Below are 22,481 nucleotides of genomic sequence, written 5' to 3'. Positions count from 1 at the left end.
CTCTTCTCAACCCGTCACCAGTCACCCTCCCTCCCTCTCTCCCTCCCTCCCTCATCCTCCTCCCCACTCTGCCTTTCCCGTCCTCTTTGTCTTATCTGAACTCTCAGAAAGCTTCGCTCTCACTCTCTGTAGGATCACGAACACTAAAAGAGACTGTGTGTGAGCGTGTTGGAGGCATAGAGCATTTTATTGGCTTTTTTAAAACCAGGGCTTCGTCGGCCGAAGGTTGGTGGGAGGAGGCGGGTGGTCCAGTAAATGATAACCCCGGTGCTGTTATTACTCCTTCACTCCCTTCCTTCTCTCCGTCTTTCTTTCATTTGATACCACCCCCCCACCCCCCCTCCACCACCACACGCACCCGGTGTGATTGACAGGTCAGGGTTACTAAGTGATTAGCTGCAGCCGCTCTGCTTGTCGCCACGGCGATGTAGGCGGAGACACAGGTCAATTACAGGGTCAGCGTCTCTCAAAGGCTCCGCTTAAACCCCCCACCCCCACCCCCAATCCTCTCACCCTCTCCTCCTCCTCCTCCTATACCTCTCCATCCATTTCAGACCCCCCCTCTTGTGCCCCAACTGTCAGCTGATGAAGATGACAAACTGTGCAAACCCCCAAATCACCCTCCTCTACTTCCCCTCTCCTCACTTCCCTCCGTTAACGTCACTTTCTCTTCCTCTCTTCCTCTTTTTACATTCGAAACCTCTTTTTGTTATAGCCCCCTTTTTATCTCTACACTTCCTTGCTCTGTCTTTCTCCCTCTGTGTTTTATGTCACCTCCCCACCACCACCACCTCCTCCTCCTCCTTCACCACTTTCCTCTCCTCTGCCACGAAAAGCCCTCTCTCTCACCCCCCCTTCTCTTGAGTAAACACGCTCTCGCTCGCTCTGCCTTTCTCCAGAGAGCGAACAAGGAGAAAACGGGAATGAATTGCTCTCTCGTCGTCGTCCTCCACCACCACTTCCTCCTCCCCCGTTCAGCAGCGCTGGCTGTGTATATCTCCGGCTCCTATTAATTTGTTAGCCTCCCCTCCATCTACCCCCCTCCCCCTCCCCTTCCCCTACTCACTCACCTCCCTACCCCTGGCTCATATCCTCCTCCGCCTCCTCCTCCCCTCTTTCTGCATCTCTCCCTCCTTCCTTTCCTCCCCTCTGCTGAGTGCTCGAGTGTGTAAAGTGTTTGTCACGGTGCCGTGCTGATGTCGCTGTGCTCTGCCGTGCGGAAGCAGCGCACGGCAGACAGCCTTGGTGTGTGTGTGTGTGTGTGTGTGTGTTTCTGTGTGTGTGTGCGTGTGTGTAGGCGGGCGGTTGGTTTCGTGTCAAGGCAAATGTGCTGTCGCTGCTTGTTGCCTCGTGTGTGCGCACTTGTTTGTCCGCCTGGACTTGAGTGTGTGCGTTGGCCTGGTTGTTTGTGAGCATTCCCGGTGTTTTTTGTGTGTGCGTTTTTTATTTTGTGTGTGCATGCCTAGCGTGTGTGTGTGTCTGAGTGGGGGATTATTTCTATCTGAGCTCCAAAGCCTCCTAAACAGGGCTTAGAGAGACGGCCCAGGGCAGCAGCTAAAGCCGTCGGGTAGAGCTCTCTCTCGCTCTCTCTCTAACACTCCCCCTCACTCACTCACTCTACATCCCTCCCTACTGCTCTCTCTCTCTCTCTCTCTCTCTCTCTCTCTCTCTTTCTCTGTCTCTTTCTCTCTCTCTCTCTCTCTCTCTCTCTCTCTCTCTCTGCCATTTCCCCCTGCCCTGATCCATTGCGTTAATACACAGACACTCCCACACACAAACACTCTTGTTTTTGGCCCTCATCTGCTACCACACACGCACACACACACACGCACACAGTCACACGCCACACGCCACACACAATTTTAATCTGTTCCAAATGCACACTGGTAAATGTGTTAATTCGACACCAGCTGTTGCGAATTGAAATGGCAAAGCGTTCCTACTTTTTCCTCGCCTGTGCTCGCACACACATGCGTGGACGAGTCATTATACATCATTTTTGTACACATCTCTCCTCTCTCTCTCTCTCTCTCTCTCTCTTGCTCTCGCTCATTCCCTTGCCCTCATTTGGCAACACGAAAGTAGCACCAGACACTCACACCTTCGCACTTATCCCTCCTCCTTCCCCTCCTCTCTCTTTGTCCTTCTTTTCCCTCCCTCTCCGCCACTTCAGTCTCTCTCTCTCAGCTCGTTGTATGTGTGTGGAAGCGCTGCACGGGCGGGCATGACTAGAGTTTTCACAGTCTGCTTCTCACATCGCCTCCCCTGTGTGCTTTATGGTGTGGGTGTGTGTTTGTTTACAAGGCTTGTCTAGATTCCTACTGTGCGCGCTTGTACGCCTGTTTGCATAAATAAGCCCTCTCCTCGGAACCTAGCTGCCGATTTCTGTGGCGCGTCGCAGCTTGATATGCAAGTGCTCCTCCTGGACAGCCTGCTACTTGTCTTTTACGAGGACTTTTCACTCGACTTAGACACTCCCCCTCTTTCCCCTTTTTGACACCGGTTGGGGAGACTCCGGCATCCCCATTTAGTCTTTTTAGTCTATTCAGTTTCAGTCGTATCTTCTTTTTCCCTGTTCTTGTAGGGTTTCTCGTGAAGCCCTAATCTGCAAAGCAAGGCACATGGCAGGAGAGCTAGTTGCCTTTAAGCAATCAAGGTTACGTGCCCTGCAGAGGGGTGCTTCAACGAGGATGGATTGGCCCTGGCGGCGGGGCTTGAACCGGTGATGTGTCTGTAACCTTGAGTTCACCCTTTCGCTCCAGGAGGCAGCCCGCATCCTCCCAGTTATTCGTGGTTTCCCTCGATGCTGCGTGTGGGTTTTGTGGTGTGTATGCCTATACGTGCTTGCAGGGGATTTTTGTATGGGCTCCCTACAGTGCCTGAGCAGCCCCCCCCCCCCCCCCCCCCCGCCTTTCTCTGGAGGAGATCTGATTTCCCTGCTCCAGGCGAGCAGTGAGAACAAGACAGCGTGTGCGTGCGTCTGTGTGTGCTTCAGTGTGTGCCTTTGCTTTTGTGTACGTGAACACGCGCCTGCACGAGCAACCCGGGCCAGGCAGACCTTCCCCATCTCCGTTCTGCGCTTTGAAAAACGAGGGAGGAAATCTCAGAGCAGCAGTTATTATTCATCCCTCAAAGCAAACGGGGAGGAGGCGGAGGAGGAGGGAGGGATGGATGGAGGGAGGAAGAAAGAGAGAGCCAAACAGGAGGGATGAAGAGGGGGGTGGGGGGGATACATTAACTCTTATCTCACAGTGTTTGGCATTCTGCATCCCAGGATACGCTCTTTCTTTCTCTCTCTCACTCTCTCTCTCTCTCTCACACACACACACACTCCTGCTTTCTTTTTCCTTTCTACACTCCTTTCCTTCCGTTCCTCGTCTCTACGCCTCTCGGAATATCTTGCATTCAGCACGCAGGGATGTGTGTTTGTGCCTTGGTGTGTGTAGGCTGGTGTGTGGTTTGTACTGTATACCCCAATAACTTTTGTGGTGTATTTTGTTTACTTGAACCAGTGAGCTCCTCAGATGCTGAACGGCAGTATGCATGGTTGTAACTCTCATCTTTATTTGTGCGAGCCTGTTTTTCATTTATCTTTCTCCTCACATTCAATTTACTTTGTTTACTAAAATAAGTTTTGAGCTTCATATAGCTTTTTTGGAGGCAAAACTGTTGCTTTGATCTCTGATCTCCACCAAAAACAGGATTAGTTAAATTTGAGTAGGATTTCATACACTAGAATTTAGCACATTAAGAGAGCACCTGCATAGTATGACTGCTCTAATGACATTATCATTATTTTTAACATTTTCTTCACTGTTATTCACACACAGATAACATATTCCTCCAAAATGAAAGATGCATGTGGTGTCAGATGTCAAGCTCTTTGAATGGCCTGATTGCCTGTGTGATAGCTTAGCCGCATGTGGCTTTGTGTCCTCGATAATATTTGGGTGAAATTATGACCATGCCTACTGCGCGTGTGCCCATGTGTGCACATTTCTTTTCTGTTTTCGTGTCTCAGTCAGTGATCGGTGTGTAACTGGAGACAGAGAGCCCCGTAGCCATTCGTCTCCCGTTGAGCAGCAGCAACGCTCTGCTATTCATCCCCATTTAGTGAGACAGAGCGCTGGCCTACAGGACTGTCTGAAAATGCAAACACACGCACAGGGCAGGCACCGCACTGAGGCTGGACACACACTCACACACACACACACACACACACACACACACACACACACACACACACACACACACACACACACACACACACACACACACACACACACACACACACACACACACACACACACACACACACACACACACACACACACACACACACACAGATGCTCCGGATTTGATATCGTGGTGAACATACCGTATTTATACCAAGAAATATATGCATTTGCATACATGTAAATCACTATGCACACATAAAATACTTACATTAAAACACACATAGGATGGAAATGCACATACTCCTAAAGAGACAAAAAATATGAACTCATATATACACGCAAATAAAAGTCCCTATACACTTACATATAAGCTACATATACTCTTTAAAGACATACGAAACACATACAGGCACATACATTCATGCATATGGTATACACAAGCATACGCAAATGCTAAAGGAGATACTAGATAACCTCCCTCACACACACTAAGGCATGTGTACACATTCACAAGCGCATTCAAACAAACACATCCACCCATGCACGCATGCGCGCACACACACACACACACACACACACACACACACACACACATACGCTGCTCCCCCTCCCTCTGCTCTTTCAGGCACGTCTTTAAATATTCATCACTCTGGCTGCTCTGAGAGTGCCGTAAACGCTGCCTCACACCCCAGGGAATCGCTAAAGCCTACTCTATCATCTGCTCTCCCTCCCTCTCTCTCGTTCTCTCTCTCTCTCTGTGACACACACACACACACACACACACACACTCACACACTTACAAGCATAAACTCACGTGCACCAACACTCAAAGTCACAGCCAGTGGCGTCGCTGGACACACAGACACTTGCTGGGACATGAATCAGGCGCAAGGGAACACATGCACAGCGATGGACAATTAATTGATTTTGTGCGTGTATACATATATATAAGTTTGTGTGTGTGTGTGTGTGTGTGTGTGTGTGTGTGTGTGTGTGTGTGCGTGTGTGCGTGTGTGCGTGTGTGCGTGTGTGTGTGTGCGAGCGCGAGTGGCTCCCAGCACTGAGTGGTGTTGTGTTCCAGGAACACAGGATGTCTCTTTGTTTGTGTTTTGTTCTGTTGGTGAACGTTAGCCGCTTCGGTCCCCAAAGTCTGTGTCTGCCTCTTTGTCTGTTGGAGTATGTGCGTGCGCGCTCACATGTTTGCGTGTGTGTTTCTGCACAGCGTGGATGCCTTTTTGTGTTTCTACCTGATTCCAGAAATATTTGTTCACACGTACAGTTGCCAAAAAGTGCGTGTTTGTTCGTGCTGTATATCCGTGTGTGTATAATGGGAGTCATACCCGTAACTGTGAAAGTAATCCCCATATTGACCCTATAATCATGCAAATGTCCATAGCCATATAGTACATCATATTCCCAAAGATAGTTCACAAGCATTAGAGCTTTATGCTCATCTCAGTGGCTGATCACATGTTGTCACTGGACAATGAAAGGCCTGTCCTCTGTCTTTGCTGCCCTAAAGGTCACCCCACATGCACAATAGACAAGAGAACAATCAGCAGAACCGTTTGAACCAGTTTATCGGATTCACATGTCCGGTTTTCTACTTAGTGAATGTCAGTCATTAGGTTTCAGCTCTTAAAAGTGTATTTATTTAGAACTTTGTTGCTTAAACTGGTTGAGAGTTAAAACTGGAGAGACCGTATCATGCGTTGCAGGGTTTGGATGTAATAAGTTTACTCTGTTTAGTTCAAATTTGATGAAGGGTTATCATGCCCCAAAGCATCATGAAGCATAATTAGAATTTAATGAACTGTGGCAATTTCTGGTTATTGTTTCCTAGTGTCTGCTTGTGAGAAAATGTTTGTCATATTGGTGTTAAAATGTTCTGTTAATGTTGTTAAAAGTCCCAAATTTAATTTCCGATGCATTCATATTGTCTTAATATGCCTAAAAGCTTTCTGAAAAACTAGTAACTACAGTTAGTATCACCACAGGTGGTCATACATTTTTAGAATTCAAGTATATAAATCCCAACAAAGTGAACAATGGTTAGGCTTCAATAACACCCCTTTCCCATTGGACAAAAACTCACCTCCATCCACTAACATCTGGCTATTGTCTTTAATGAGAATGGTTACAATTGGCTAAATTCCCAGGACAAATTACTCTACAGAAGTTGGGTATTTAGCCGCTCCAGCTCCGATCGACAGTGATGGAAACATGACACCTGGGTGGAGATGCTAATTTTGTCCCTTTTTCTTACGTGATGCTATGATGCATATCTCCTCAATCTGTAACTTCTGCAAATCTTTGTCATCTCTGCCACAAATTCCATCTCTGCCCAAGCAGCCCTCGAACATGGTGTCAGATTAATCAGCACCAAGTGTGAATGAGAGACTGCATAAGTAACGGATATAAAAAAAAAAGAAGCAACCATGGTAACATTGTCACTTGCTTCCATGTGGCTTTCTACTGTTTACTAATCCGGTTTTCCGGCACATACAAAAAAACTGAAAGGCACACTCATCCAGTGGCAATGGGAAAAGAGTCTAGTGCCTATTTTAGGGGGTTTAGAAAACGTTTAAAAAAATGCATATACATGCTAATTATAGTGGAAAAAAGTTACCCATGCTTTGTCATATCTGGACACACAGCCAGAGATTGGCAGGAGGGCTTAAAACAAGTCACATTGAATCACATTCTGACCTCACAGAGTTAAGGGATTAAGCTTGTTTTGGCAGAATTATCCTTTTTAGTCAGAGAAAAGTTCAGATTTGCTGTCAGCGGCAGCACCTCGGGCATCACTAGGGCCTTGTTTTGGCACTGCGAAGCATGTGATTCGTCTGGAGGAAGGAAAAAAAGAAAAAGAAGTCAGTCAGTCGGAGAGAGGAAGAAGTGCGATCAGGGTCAGGATGACTTCTCTGTCTGGCCGCCCTCCTCTGTTGGGAGGTAGTTCTCATCCAAGCTGTTACAGTGTGCCTCTCCCACAGCCCTGAGGATGTTCGGCACAACAATTAGAGGCAGACAAAAAGGTGAGCACTGATGGAGGGAGGAGGGGAAGTGATGGCTGGAAAGTGTTTTAGACTGGCAGGGTGGGATATTGGAAGAGATAGGGAGAGGAAGCGCATGGAGGATTTCGCGCAGAATCTGGAGGGTGAAAGAGAGACAGGTTCAAAGAGTGACTGACAGCATGATAGATGGAAGGTCTGAATAAGTGAGCAAGGCTCGGAGACGCTGCGCGAGTACTAATGATTGACTTCATGCTTACAGGTGGCAGCAGGCTTCCACTGAAAGCTACATATGTCTGCTTCTATGTGTGTGTGTGTGTGTGTGTGTATGAGCGTGTAAGTGTGTTTATTGTTTTTGACCATTTGCTCCCCAATCATACAGTATACCAAAAAATCATCCCATATGTCCAACACCAGTCAGCCAACTGGGAGACTCACTCGTCTGCTGCGCACACACAAACTCCCGACAAGCACACGAGCTCACAGCAGCTCAGCCAGGCATCGCCCGCAGCCACACTCTCCTTCCCACCACTGCCTCCCTCATTCATCTTTCATTAGCCCTGCTCACACAGGAGAAACAGCCCCCCCTCCTCCTCCTCCACACGCCTCCGCCCGTCTCTCCATCTCTGCCTTCTCTCTCTATCTAACCTCCTCGCCTTCTTTTCCCCTCTCTCGGCTTATCTTGGTTTCTCTCACACGTAATCTCTTTTGTTTGTCTTGCTCATGTCTTGCAATCTGTCTTTTCGGATATCTCTCCTCCTCTTCCTCGCTCTCTGCCTACTCCGCTCTTTAGTCTTTTCCATTCAGCCTCAGTCCTTCACCCATTTCCCCTCCTCTTCCTCTCTCCCCACCTCCTCTATCACCCTCGGCCCTCGATCCCCTTCGCAGCCTCACTCTTTCTCACCTCTTTATCGTGTTCGCCTTTCCTCTTCCACTCTCCCTCTCTCCTTCCTGTGCGGTGCTGTTTCTCTGACACCCCCCCCCCGCCCCTTCCTGTCTCTCTTTCTCTCTCTCTCTCTCCCGCCTGCTCTTTCTTTCTTCCTTTCATTTCGCACTCCGTCTCTCCCTCGATGGAAGGGAAAGGCTCTTCGCCTCTAATTGCGGCTGTTCCGTTGCCATGGCGCGTGTTGCTCGGCGCTGCGAGATGGTGTGTGTGTGTGTGTGTGTGTGTGTGTGTGTGTGTGTGTGTGTGTGTGTGTGTGTGTGTGTGTGTGTGTGTGTGTGTGTGTGTGTGTGTGTGTGTGTGTGTGTGTGTGTGTGTGTGTGTGTGTGTGTGTGTGTGTGTGTGTGTGTGTGTGTGTGTGTGTGTGTGTGTGTGTGTGTGTGTGTGTGTGTGAGTGTGTGAGTGAGCGTGTGTGTGGCAGGCAGATGATTGCTTGCTGCCAGCTCTCGTTTCCCGGACGCCGATCGCATTTCTTTGCGGCAGCAGGAAAAAAAATGAGACGCCAGAAATAGCCCCCCTTCACACAGACCCACTCACTCTCACCGCTGTGCTGTCAAACACACGCACGCACACACACACACACACACACACACACACACACACACACACAGTGGCAGACGCACACACAATCACACACATCCACTTCGTTTCCTCTACACCTGACATCCTCAATGCATATGACCTAGGTTATACTGTATGTACACACCTTCACACACATGCACATGTAGTGTTGTGTGTGCGTTCATGCATGTCCGCTTGACTTCCTCCGTGTGCATGTATGTGTGTTTCCTGCGTCTCTAAGGAGGTTGTGTGGGGACTCCTGATTTATTTCACCTTTAATGGGAAGTGAAATGAATGTGAGCAGCAGCTGGTCTGGTCCTCGGAGATACAGCAGTAGGCTAACCCAGAAAATAGGCAGCGCCGCTCTGAAACGGTCCTTACTCCAACAAGTGCCAGGACACGCCACTCTACACTGCACTGTTAGTTTTATTTTGAGCTGCATTTAGGCACTTAGTTGACACCATTACCCAGAAAGCTTCTCAGTACAGGTTGGTCTGCAACTTTCAGCCAAGGAAACCAAAACTTCCTTCTCCAGGACAACTTTTCAAAGGGTAGTTGGAAGATAAATGGAGACAGATTAGTAGAAAATAAACCTTACAACTTCTTGCTGCAAAAGAGGATGAGAGAGGATTATAACCAGATTTGTTGGCGAATCTCCATAATCACTTTCTGTGCTGTTCACCTGCTGTTCTCGCTGGGTTCTTAAGGGAAGTCAAAAGGATCATAATGATGTGCTTGCTTAGTTTGACAAAGTAAAAATGCTTAAAACCTGAAATCTTTGGGTTCAGCCTTTTTGACACTGACAGAAGGTCTGGGCAAAATACAACAGCCTAAACAGCCGGTATCACACCTTTAGTCTCGATTCTCTCAGTTAAATTTCAATCCCCAAAGGACGCTTTCAACAGGTGCAGACTGGCACAGGCCATTGGACGCAATTGGATAGACCTACAACCAATCAGAGCAATGAAACATGAAAGTTGGGGCAGTGTTTGGTTTAGCTTAGCATTACAGGCGGGAAATAGGCAACAGAGTAGAAATGTGCGGATCAGCTCTGACATCATTACCTGGATCTGCATGTTTTCTTAAATAACCCTCCCCCCCCCCCAGTCAATTATTTTCTTCGCTTTAGAGACCTACAACTACATTTCCCAAAAGCCTCTACCAGTCCCTGTACGCTATGTTACTTTTTAAATTATTTATTGTATTGATGTGTTTTACTGTCTTTTAGGAAGTTACTTACACTTGAAATAATTTTGGAACTTAATCTTTATTTTAAAAGTTCTATGCTTGAAAGAAATATGGCTATCGTGTTGTTATTTTAGTCAGGTCTGTTGATAACATTACCGTCTTTGTTTCCAATCATTTTTTTCTTGCAATGGGCTGCTGGAATAGAACTGTATTTGAATAGTGTAACGAAACATTATATTGTAATTAATTGCGTCCTTGAATTTGATGGTGGAACCCTGGATAAGGATGTAGTAGCGTCGCTATTTGTCTATTCAGAGATGTGCAAAGCGTGCAGTTGGCTCCACTGTTGTGAAATAATTTATGGGGAGGATGGTTCAAAGCACGACTGTCGTGCTGTTACCAAGATTTCAACAAAATCATTATCATTTTAAATAGCCGGAGGCATGTCTCATCCTCTGACTGCACAGACTGTCACTAACAGATGAGTGACTGCGGTGTCTCATGTAACTCCTTGTATCCACAAACAGTGGTTCTTTTTCTTAAATGGTTGGTTTTGTATCTTGCCTCCCTGCGGGGCACAAGTAGCTCGGGGATGACTTTCTCAACCCTGAGGTCAACCACCAAGGCCACTTAGTTCGCTCTGCACACCCAACCCAGGACCACCGTACACGGGGAAAACGCTGTGAGCTGTGCGCAGTTTGATTCTCTCGCTAATAGATCAATAAAAGACATTAGTGGCGAGCTAACCCGACGAGCAGCGCTAATACAGGGTTAATCCAGGGTTAATGGCTCGGCGGCATCGTTCTTGGAGGCAGCCATTAGTTTGCAGCCACACCACACAATATCAGGTTCTCCTTCCAGTCATGCCCCAGGCTTCCAGAGAGATAGGAACAGGGAGGGGAATTGAAAAGAATCGAGGATCGCTCTCAAGAGTCTAGGTGAAAATGAAATATCCAGACAAATGAGCGTGAATGCAAGAGAAATGCGAGGTATTTTGTAGAAGGGGGAGACAGTGTGTAGGACACATGCATAGAATAAAAACAAGGAGACGGTGGGATAGAGAAATTGTGGTCAGAAGAAGCAGGAAACTGAGATGAGAGAACGGGGAGAGAAGCAGAGGAAGGGAGTTGAGCGCTACACTTCTCCCTGTCCTTGTAAAGTGCTGCGTGCTGTCGAGGCGGCAGCCAAGAATGTGTCAGCCCAGCCGTCTCACGCTGCCTAATGGGCTCTTAAACGCTGATATAAAGCTCACTCGCTCTTTCGCCCTCCCCTTTTCCTCTCTCTTCCCCTCTCTTTTTCTGCCTGTGCTGCTCGCTCTCATTACCTCTTGTTCGCACCCTGTCCCTCAGCCTGTCACTCACTTGTCCTCTCCCTCTCTTTCTCCCTCTTTCTGTTTCTCTGTCTATCAACCTCTCGCTGTCTTTCCCCCTTTTTTCACCCCCCGTTGCTGCCTTTCTACTCCTACTGACTTCGCCTTCAATTACTCCATCCTCACCTCTGAAGCTCCCTTGCAGGTTGTCTCTTTATTTACAACTTTTTTATATGGATGAACTTAATACTGCTCTCTCTCTCTCTCTCTCTCTCTCTCTCTCTCTCTCTCTCTCTCTCTCTCTCTCTCGCTCTGCTCCGACAGGCTCCATAATGCCTTCTACCCACAGGATCCATCCTTCTCGCTCACCTTGTTGCACGTCATGTCTGCACCACTCCACGGCCTGGCGAATGCCTTTGTTTTTGGCCTGGATAGGGACTGGTGGAGCCTACTGAGCCCTACTGGGATGCAGGTACAGCAGCTGCACAAACATACATCTATAGTCCCGTTCAGGCATGAAAATCAATACGCAAATGTGTTTGGAATTCAACTTATTGATCATGTCATGCTTACGTCCCCATGTCATTTTTTCCATAAAGTGGCTTTGCTGAGCTGACCAGGTTGGACTTGGTAACATTTCTGTAACACTTGTATTTACATTATGGAGATATTTGACGGGCAACAGCCCTAGGTGTCTACAGCCACTCAGTTGTGATTGACAGAAAATGAATTGGCAACGGACTTGATAAGTAGTAATTTGTTTTACATGATCGTAAACCGAATATCTTGTTGTTTTGGACTGTTGGGTCAAGCCATTTAAATATGTTAATGTAGGTATTTGGAAATTGTGAGGAGCATTTTTCACTATTCTCTGACGATGCGTTTAATCAAGAATCAGCTCAATTGATAATAAAAATCACTGTTAGTTGTAGCCCTTAAATGCATCTGTATTTCATAACCACTTTGTAAAAAGAAATAGTTCAAGCAACCCTAATACTTTTTCTAACTTAACTGATTTGCTAATCCTACAAAAACTATTTTTTTTACATCGCTTTTAGCCTTCTCCCGAGTTTCTTGCTCCAGAATTTGTAATTAGACTTCTTAACTTTCCAAATTAACATGTACCATCTGTCCCACGTGTTCACGGATCACCTACACAGAAAGTAATTGCTGGGTCTGATACCAAAATCTCCATATTTAATTGTGTGAGTGAATTACAGATCACTAAAATTATTCGTTTTTTAAATCTCTTTCGCCAAGTGAGTTTTTATGGAAACGTAAAAATGACCAAACAGGTGATGTTTTTATATATGAACCGCAAACCTCATTCGTTTTATTTCAATAAACACCTCAATCAATACAGTTCTCCACAGATTTGTCTCAATCTACAAACATTGGCAGTATCTGCGGATATGAGCCAGAGCTGATATTGAACCGCAAAGAAAAAAACGTCTCTGTGGTCTTAGTTCACGGGTGTATATATATACACACACACACACATACACACACACACACACACACACACACACACACACACACACACACGCACACGCACACGCACACGCACACGCACACACACACATTGTCACCTACTAGCCGTCACCAGCCACACTGATAACGGGTCATGAGCACAATGTGGAAGACTGGAATGTGTGGTATGACCTTCAACCCAAATGTCAATGTTGCAGTGCGGTGAGTCAGGAGCGTGAGACACAGAGAGACAGAGAAGTAAAATGGAATCTCAATGTGTTCGTAAATCACAGAGAAAATACTGTTTGTGTGTGTCAGAGAGAGGCAGACAAGAGAGAAGGTGAGAAAGAAGACAACAGAGAGAGAGAGAGGGAGGGAGAAGGAGAGAGACAAGCAGCGTGTGTGTTCGTGCTCTATCGTGACTAACAGCCGGTTGTTATTCATCTTGGCGTGCGAGTCCCAGCAGCCCCCACACATCAGGTGTGAGATTGGTGGGGGAGAGAAGAGGTAAGGGAGAGAAGGAAGTGATGATGGTGGTGGTGGTGGTGGTGGTGGTGGGGGGGTTGTAACACCGTCAAAGCCTTCCTCCCTCAACGCAACAAATCTGCGCTTTCGTACCAGACATCCCCCACCCTACTTCGCCCATCCTAACTCTACCTTCTCTCTCTCTCTCTCTCTCTCTCTCTCTCGCTCTCGCTCTCTCGCTCTCTGGCTCTCTGGCTCTCTCGCTCTCTCTCTCTTTCTCGCTCTCTCTCTCTGTTTGCCTGCAGTGCATTTACATGCGTTTAAAGGGATTAGCTTCGAGCTCGCTGGTGCCAAGGCCAGTCGCTTTTCCATCGTCACCTTTGGTCTTAAATCATGCTGCAGTAGGGCCGTGTCGGGGCCAGTTTCCAGGTGAATTTGGCCAACCTTTTACCCATGATTTAACATAATTCGGTATTCAATTTATCTGCATGAACATGTGAATAATTGTGATGTTTCTGCTCGGCTGCTTTACCAACGCAGATAGTGAGCAAATGATGTCGTCGTTTGGTTACTGTCCTTTTTTGTGTTTTTTCGGGTTCTTTAGTGATAATGAGAAATGAGCTTCTGCACGGAAAACAAAAAAACATAAACATTGAAGCAAGTGGTGGTGGTCAGTAAAAATGAATTCACACATGACTGTTATTATATATGTTATTGAAGATAACTTTTTCAAATAAAAAGAAAAGCGCCACAGTCTCTCACGCTTGCTCGTCTCTGCTTTCTCCGTTGGGTCAAATAGAGAGCTTCTCCAGTTCAATTAACTGCCTTTTGTGTTTCATGCTGCAATTCAGCAGACCACAATCATGAGCGAATGGTTTGGAGACATTGGAAAATAGTGCCCTCTTTCTGTTTATTGAATTAAAAAGTAAGATCAAACCAAAGCAACTGAAACGTCCACTAAGGGCGCACTCACACTGTCCTCTGCACCGGGCCAAAACCGTTTTTTCAGCTAAAGCCTAGTGCGTTTGAGCAGTGTGAGTGCACCCGCTCCGCGCATAACTGCGGACAGCGGGCCGTCCACGGCCGCCTGAGAGAGGTGGGCTTTTGTAGAGCCCATTTGCACATGTACAAGCACGAGCGCGCGCACGTGTACGAGCACAAGGCCTACGACGGTTCTGACGTAATTTATGTGCGCCTGTTCGGACAGAAGGAGGGACCATGCGCGGACATTTAACAACAACAACAATGGCGGCGAAGGGTTCATGTTGGTGTGATGCGGAGGTGGAGTGTTTACTGCAGATTTGGTCGATGAAAATATTCAAAAACTGTCAACGGACGCACAAAAACTCAGAGGTCTATGGAAAGATTTGTAAACAAAGCGACGCATCGCGATGACGGCAATCAATGCGTGTGACGTGTGACGTGTTACGGCGTGATGACGTATGGACAGCAAGAAGCATTTGCGCGAGGCCCAGGCAGTGTGAGTACAAACGGGCCTGGGGCGCAGGGGAGAGGGGTGGGGGGACAAGTACCCTAAAGCCCGGGGCCCGGTGCGGAAGGACAGTGTGAGTGCGCCCTAAACGTACATTTACTCCTCTGACTACTGACCTGCTGCATGTATACAAGGGTGTTACAATAACCAGATTACTACAGTGCACATAAACGTGTCTAATTACCTACGTAACCAGATTTGTGTCAGTAACCTGGTTTTCTGCGTGCGTGTAAACTCTTTCGTATATCTTGCTTCATCTAGTCCTCTGTTGTTTTTTTCCTCTCTTCCTCGCAGTCCTCTCCTTCTCCCTCTCTCTTCCTATCACTATCTCTATCACGCTGTACTGTATGTGTTCCTGTTACCATGCCTCTTCTGTTGCCTGCACCGTGTTACAGCATCTCTGGCATTTATCTCTCTTACATTATTTCTCACCGTGTTACAGCATCTCTGGCATTTATCTCTCTTACATTATTTCTGCCGCTCTTTGTGTAGCATTTCCCTTCCACCTGTGTACTCTCCCTCTCGCTCCCTCTCGCTCCCTCTCTCCCCCATCTTCCCCTCTTTCCTTCCCTTAAATTGATCTGCATTCAAGCCATACAGCTTGAACTGCCTGTGGCTCTGCAATGAGGTCACCCCTCACTACTTCTTCTTCTTCTTCTGTATGTATGCAAGTGTGCATGAAGGAAAAAGCTGCTCCCAATCCCTGCAATCTTACCGCTGCAATCTTACAATTCATCCATACTAAGTTTGCTATTTTGGAAAACAAAAAATGTGTGAAAACAATGTGTGTCTACAGAAGGGCTGGGTATTGTTAAAAAAAATGTTGATAACGGTACCAACACCTTGACTTTGATACCAGTTCCTGAGCAACACTTTTTCGATACCTATTTTATAAAATACATTTTAACAAAGAAATTAAGGTGCGGATCTTTATTTTTCAGCGCCTTTACACATCCACAGCGCACACTGTAGTCAGCACCTGTAGTCTCTGTGTGTAAGGTACACGTCATTCCTGCATGCCTCTATGACGTGTAACATTAGACAGCCAATCACCAGCAGTATTAGATCTTGGTACGAAAACTTTTTGGCCAATAGTTCATTAGAGTACCTTCTGATAATTATTAAATTATAATGTGTGCAATGTTTGTACTGGTTTAGAACAAACTGACCCCAACAGAACTTAAGAAAAGATAGTAGGTAGTATTATTATTACTATTAAAATTACTTCATGAACAGGTTCGTAGGACTTTTGAAAAGTTATGCAGAGAAATTGGACCGGAATTCGACTGCTGAAGCTGCTGGATCAGAAGTGGTCTGCGACGACAACGCACCAAAAACATTGTTACTTCACCGATTTTAGCCTACAAAAGGTAACGGTTATGTCTAGACATGACAACCACTTGGTTAGGAATAGAAACAAGACCGTCTCATCTCATCTCATCTTCATCCGCTTATCCGAGGTCGGGTCGCGGGGGCAGCAGCTTTAGCAGGGGACCCCAAACTTCCCTTTCCCGGGCCACATGAACCAGCTCTAACTGGGGGATCCCGAGGCATTCCCAGGCCAGTGTGGAGATATAATCTCTCCACCTGGTCCTGGGTCTTCCCCGAGGCCTCCTCCCAGCTGGACGTGCCTGGAACACCTCCCTAGGGAAGCGCCCAGGGGGCATCCTTACTAGATGCCCGAACCACCTCAACTGGCTCCTTTCAACGCTAAGGAGCAGCGGCTCTACTCCGAGTTCCTCACGGATGGCTGAACTTCTCACCTTATCTCTAAGGGAGACTCCAGCCACCCTCCTGAGAAAACCCATTTCGGCCGCTTGTACCCGAGACCTCGTTCTTTCCGTCATGACCAAGCTTTCATGACCATAGACCGTGGTTTGGTTTAGTACATCCATGTCACCACCACCCCGGAATTGGACCCCGCACTCAGGTGAAAGTCCTGCTGCTGCTACCTGCTTTCGGCCGCAGTATGGTTTGAATGTATGTTGTTTAGTCAAATGGGGCCTCTGTACAACGCAAATACACATACTACGCCATTGCCCACAGTGCCTTCACTTGACTAGGGCTTCAATAACGGAAATACTCAGTTTCAGGATTTTCTGAATTATATTGAATTGGGAAATATTATATTGCAGTGCACTGATGAATCGATATTTTTACCCACCCCTAGTTTTGTTGAATATGATGTTGTCTTCCGATATTGCAATGTTGAATGTATGTTTTTTTGGGTCCTGTATTGATTTCTGAATGCTTGTCTTTTCTCGTCTCTTTCGTCTTTTCTGTGTTGCTGTAAATGGAGCTGCTGCAATGCAAAACAATTTCCAGACTTGTTATGACGGTGAAGTAATATCGTATCGTATAGTATCGTATCATATGTAGGTGTAGGAGCAGTGGCCACAGCCTGGTACTCTGCTAAGTCTCAGCTTTACTTTAAACATTCTGCCCCCTTTTGCTCTCTGTTATCACCCTCACTGTGTTTTAAAACAGTTCAAATTCACTACTTGTCAGGCAACTAAATGAACATGAAATCGTTTTTTGATTGCAGGTCATAAATGTTACTTGTTAACCAGGTATACAGCAGTTCTAAAGTCCCCTGACAAAACCAGCATAAATACAGGTTGAGCACACCCTTATTGTGTGCTTTCCATTCAACTGAAATGTGAAATAAGTGACCAGAAAAAGTCTGTCCTCTCTCAGGCTTAGGTCATTGTTTCACAATATAACGCCCTGTTCACACAAACTCAAAGTAGCAGGCTCTCTCCTTGTGTCTAACAAGTGTTGAGTTATGCTAGAAAAGAACTAGCGTGTATGATGTGTTGTCACAAAGTGCTTGTATTTTTTTTTTCCTGAACAGCCGTACTTGAAGGCGGTAACAAGCTGGCCATCATAAAGAGGGGGTAGAGGCAATAGGGTAAATATGGGGATAACGGCACACATTTTCAGATAGTCTCCCGGAAATCATTCACAGTTGTTCACATGATGAGTCATTTAGTAAAGCCATTTTCTCTTATGAACTCCGGAAGATGTTTGATCAAGTGCGACCATTGTCTGGACACACGCACACAAAAGGAGATTGTTCATGTCAGACGCGTGCTCACTCACAGTATATAGTCTTTTTGGTTTGGACGAGGAGTGGCACTGGGTAGAGCGTGCAGGAGACAGGACACAGGAGACAGGACATTACGTGGATTAAACTGCGTTCATGTAGCCGGTTCGTAATTTGGTCGTGAACAACCGAGTCTCTTGCCATTCCTTGAATTTGTCAAACGATGTCGATGTCTGCTCTTACACGATGAACTTCCCGAAACTCATCATCTCTCCAGTTAGTCATTTTCATTGGCACGCTCGTGTAAATTACCCATGTTCTTCCCTTTCAGTGGTTTGTTTCTTCCGTTATTGGCTGCAGCATGGGGGGGGGGAGACAGGCGGCGTTTTCATGATAAACATACTCTCTACACCAGTAAGAACAGTCTGTGTTTATTTCAAACTCTGCTGTGTGTCTGTGTGTTCTAGCTGGCTCTGCAGTCACGACTGTGTGACAGGACTCGGATCGGAGAGTACCACCCTGGGGCGGTGCGCTACACACAAGCTGACCTGGTCGACCTCAGCGATGACGACGATGATGACACCAATGTGCTCTTCTACTCTCCTGACATGACCCTGAAAGACCGAGGGCCCTGAGAGAGAGATGGAGAGAGGGCGAGGGAAGAAGAGCGAGAGAGAGAGAGAGAGAGAGAGAGAGAAAAAAGAGCTGGAGGAAAGGAGGGTCGCAGCCATAGAGAGACGCAGCGGATTAGAAACGGAGAGGGAAGAACAAGAGGTAGGGAGGGAATATAAGGGAAGATTGGGGGGACAGTCGGGCAGATAGAAGGCGGAGATGAGCTGTCAGGTTCCATTATTAATCCCCATCCTTTACTATTTAATATCTTACAGACACACACACACACAAGCATACACACACGCATACGCACACACACTGAGCAGAGCTGCAGCTCTCTGCAATACTACCAAGAGAGAGGAGCAAGAAAGGAGCAGTTCTAAAGATCCTCCTAATGTTAAAGGCATCTGCCGCATCCCAAAGGTCTTAAAACGATTTCCCCTCTCTGCACTGCCTTCTTGACTCCTGTATTCTGCAGCGTTTTGGCATAACCACAAAAACGAAAGGGGAAAAAAACCCTCTAAAGAACGTCTGAAAGGCAATCATAACAAGGTGTTAGTTTAGCATTCAGAGCAATTACCTTTTCACTTCTCTGCAGGGATAAGGTGAAAAGCAGGCCTTTTAAAAAAGCACCCTGTGTGTCAGACGTGAGAGCATCTATGCAGAGATTGATCCCGGTTCTGAACAATTTTCTTCCAGATGGGGGGGAGGGGTACACTGGAAATACATGAAGAGTTTAAAAAACAGTGAAGATGACTCTTCCGGGCAAATAAGTCCAAAAGGAGTCCCTTTTTTCAACTGACAGTATTGGTTTTTCTCTTTTTTCTCTTTGCATATGACATTATTGTTGTTGCCACTTTCACACAAGTATTGCTGTTTTTGTATTTTTATGAAATACTACATTTGTTTGTTAAACTGTATTTATCAGTGTACTGTATATACTTAAGTGTACACTCTATTTTTGTACGTGCCTCGGACTGGAATGTGAAGTTCGCTCCAAACCTGCTGCTCCTCCGTGACAGTCTAGCCGATTCAATACATATAGCCTTATGAACAACTAAAAAAAAAAAAAAAAAAAAAAAAATTAGTCCACACACGTGCTCTCTCTAAGGCGCCTGTCAAAGCGGGTTGGAAACGAGGACACACACACACAGCATAGCAACAGCCTTTGGTGGTTCATCACCTCATGGCCCTTGTCAGTGGTGCTGCGGGGACAAAGCTGAGGTGTGATTGGCAGAATAATAGAGTCGCTTTATATTCAACCCCAGCCCGTGTGGGTTTTTTTCCACACATCGAGGTGGTTTCATCACTGTCTGGTGCGAGCTGCCGGCTGTCAGCTGTCTCTCTGACAAGTTGAACTAATGAACCCACACTTGACCCTTTTTACCCTTGAGTTGTTGAACTTTTCTGCTGGGCGTCAGTGACACCAGACTGCAACTTTAGTTTGCAGTTCACAGAGCCTCCACCACTGTATCACACACACACACACCAACACACATTTGCACCGTGCCGGTGCCCGTGCCCCTCTTTTGGCACTGTCGATGGTTTTACTTGACTGTGCACTCCATCAAATAAATGAGCAGGAGAGACATTTCATAACAAAGCTGAGACTGGGCGTGTTTATTTCATTTTCACATTGATGCGATGCCTCATTCCCTCGTGCCACTTCCCTGCCTCCTTTGAAGTGTCCTTTTTATGTATGTATGAATGTATGTGTGTGTGTGTGTGTGTGCGTGCGTGCGCGCACGTGTGTGTGTGTGTTAAGTCGTCTTTTAGACCTGGGCTGCTTAAATAATGGATATTAATTATTGGTCGGACCCTGCTGGCCCCTGCCTCCAAATCTGGTTAACTGGATTTTGATTAATGAAATATGCGCGCCACGTCCTCCAGAAAACCAGACTTTCCCCTCCTCGCACCTCCGCGGCTCTCCCGTATAGACGCTTTGAACGTCTCGATCCCCGCACCCCCTCCATATGAAGAGCGCGGGAAATAAGCGAATCTCTCTGTCACGCAAGAAGAATTATTATCCCCCCCCTCGTATCGTCGCATGCGCCGTAATTGGATACAATTTAACACCCGCGGCCCACGGGCATGTCGGCAGGCGCACTGCCTACTATTAGCTCGCCTCGCCTCGCCACCCTATCATTTGTCAGATCAGTGTTTGTGTGCTCCTGGTGTGTGTGTGTGTGTGTGTGTGTGTGTGTGTGTGTGTGTGTGTGTGTGTGTGTGTGTGTGTGTGTGTGTGTGTGTGTGTGTGTGTGTGTGTGTGTGTGTGTGTCTGTGTGTGTGTGTCTGTGTGTCTGTGTCATTGCGCACGTGCGTGTGGCTCGAGAAACCGGAGCCAGTGTTGGAGTCCGGCCATGACCTAGCTGTGACGCACAGAGAGAGGAAGAGAGGGAGGGAGGGAGGGAGGGAGGCGACAACAGCAGCAGCTCTGAAAAACAAGCCGGAGCTCTGTCACCTCGGAGCGATAGCGAGGCAGGCCCGATGGCTGCGTGTCGCTCCTCTGCGCGGCTTCCACCGGGACTCGGGAGCCTCGTCTGCTGTTCATTAGAGCTCCAGCAGTATTTACAGGCGGGGATGTGGTGGAGGGTATAACCCCTCCTAAATTCGGCTCACCCGGCGCTTACAGTAAATATAAGGCTGAGGAAGGTTAATGGGGAGATTACAGCCTGCATGAATGATGTCTTAAAAGTATAAATAATTGACTGGAAGTTCTTGTGTAGCTCTTTACATCTACTGTTTTAATTAGCTGTTTGCTCTAGGCTGTTGATATTGAACTGGAGCTTTAGGGCCTGCAAAACTGTGTCGAATCACCCTCTTTTTGCCGATAAAGGACTGACATTTGAGCAAAACTTGAAATACAAAAGTTAATGTCAGGCTCAAAGCCCAAAGATACTCAACGGGTCTGCAAATGTGCTGCAGCCCTGACAAAGTCTGGTGTTGCTCTGTACTTTCGCAACAACAAATCCAGAGAAAGACCAAAGCGTTCATCTTTCAGGATCTTCAAACTTCACTTTAACGTGAAATGAATGTTTAACAACAGCTCTCATATTTATAGTTTTGCGTTTTTTGTTTATAATTGAGCAAACATTACTCAAACAAGTAAAGAGTGCTTTCGTCGGGGACTGTTTCCAGTTGTGGAAACACAAACAGGATTCTGTGGAACAGTTTGGCTCATTGATGAGTTTTTAAACAGTTTGGTTTGTTGACTAAGAAAAACACCAGCATAAACAGTGACACATATAAAAGGCATATATATCATATATGCATTTTACGGCATATATCTTTTTGATTCTGTTAATTTTATTTGCAAGGCCCCATGCAGAAAAACCAAGATTGAGCCACTTATATTATTTTTATTCTAAAGGACTAATTGCTCCAAAAGCTCCATGTTCACCACATGCCACTCACTTTCTAGTAATTATAGAGGGGCCAGCAGCAAATGCTTGCCCCAGGGACCCCCAAACAGGTTAATCCAGCCAGTCAGTAAGCTGGGAGTTACATACACTGTAAGATAAAATAAAAGGTGAACAATAAGTCATTTTTCCACCAGTATACAAACACCACATTTTCAAATGATCAGGTAGTTATTTCTATTGCACAATGGACAAAAATGAAAAAAGACAGGTTATAAAATATCACTTTTCCTGATTCCTCATTCTCGACAAAGACCTTGAATCTGTGATCCTTTATTCTCATGGCGGCACTGAACAAAGCTCCTCATTAATGGTGGAGCAGCGGCATTTTTAATAACTGTAAACGCTACATGTGGGAGACAAAAAGGTTATCAAAGCCCATTGTAAGGTCTTGAACTGTAAGAAGTTGGAGGCATTGGTGAGCATGTGGTTTCCAAAGACCTTTAAAGGCTTCTGAGGTGATGGAGTAATCTAGTAATTGGTTTTAATGCTATTTTACCTGCCTGACACCAACATATATAGCAGATTACATGGGGGGGTAATCTTAGATGCTTTTAACTGCTAGTTTGTACTATATCTGACAGTGGCAATCTCCCAGCTTGTCAAAATCTAAAATTAGAGCAATTTGTCCAGTTAAATACATGTTTGGATCAGAATGTCACTCAGACTCCTTCACTAAATCCAAGTCCCCTGTAGGGTACAGATATGTGCCTTTTTATCCTGAAATATTGAACATCCATTGAGTCCAAATCCCCCCAGTAGAAGCCCCCAACTAAACTCTACTAAA

The 22,481-nt window shown here is 46.4% G+C and overlaps 1 protein-coding gene across 1 annotated transcript in view; it reads left to right on the top strand.

Annotated features, from left to right (window-relative positions):
- Positions 1-19,796, top strand: part of LOC310952632 (cyclic AMP receptor-like protein A) — a 47,281-nt gene extending 27,485 nt beyond the window's left edge. Inside the window, exons 12-13 of the mRNA XM_083921296.1 lie at positions 11,515-11,662; positions 18,131-19,796. Of these exons, the coding sequence (XP_083777422.1) occupies positions 11,515-11,662; positions 18,131-18,298 (316 nt within the window). The 3' untranslated portion in view covers positions 18,299-19,796. The remainder of the gene's footprint in view (positions 1-11,514; positions 11,663-18,130) is intronic.
- Positions 19,797-22,481: the final 2,685 nt, after the last annotated feature.

Source organism: Echiichthys vipera (genome assembly GCF_963691815.1).
Source record: "Echiichthys vipera genome assembly, chromosome: 10".
Taxonomy (NCBI): domain Eukaryota; kingdom Metazoa; phylum Chordata; class Actinopteri; order Perciformes; family Trachinidae; genus Echiichthys; species Echiichthys vipera.
This window is presented reverse-complemented; position numbering and strand designations above follow the sequence as displayed.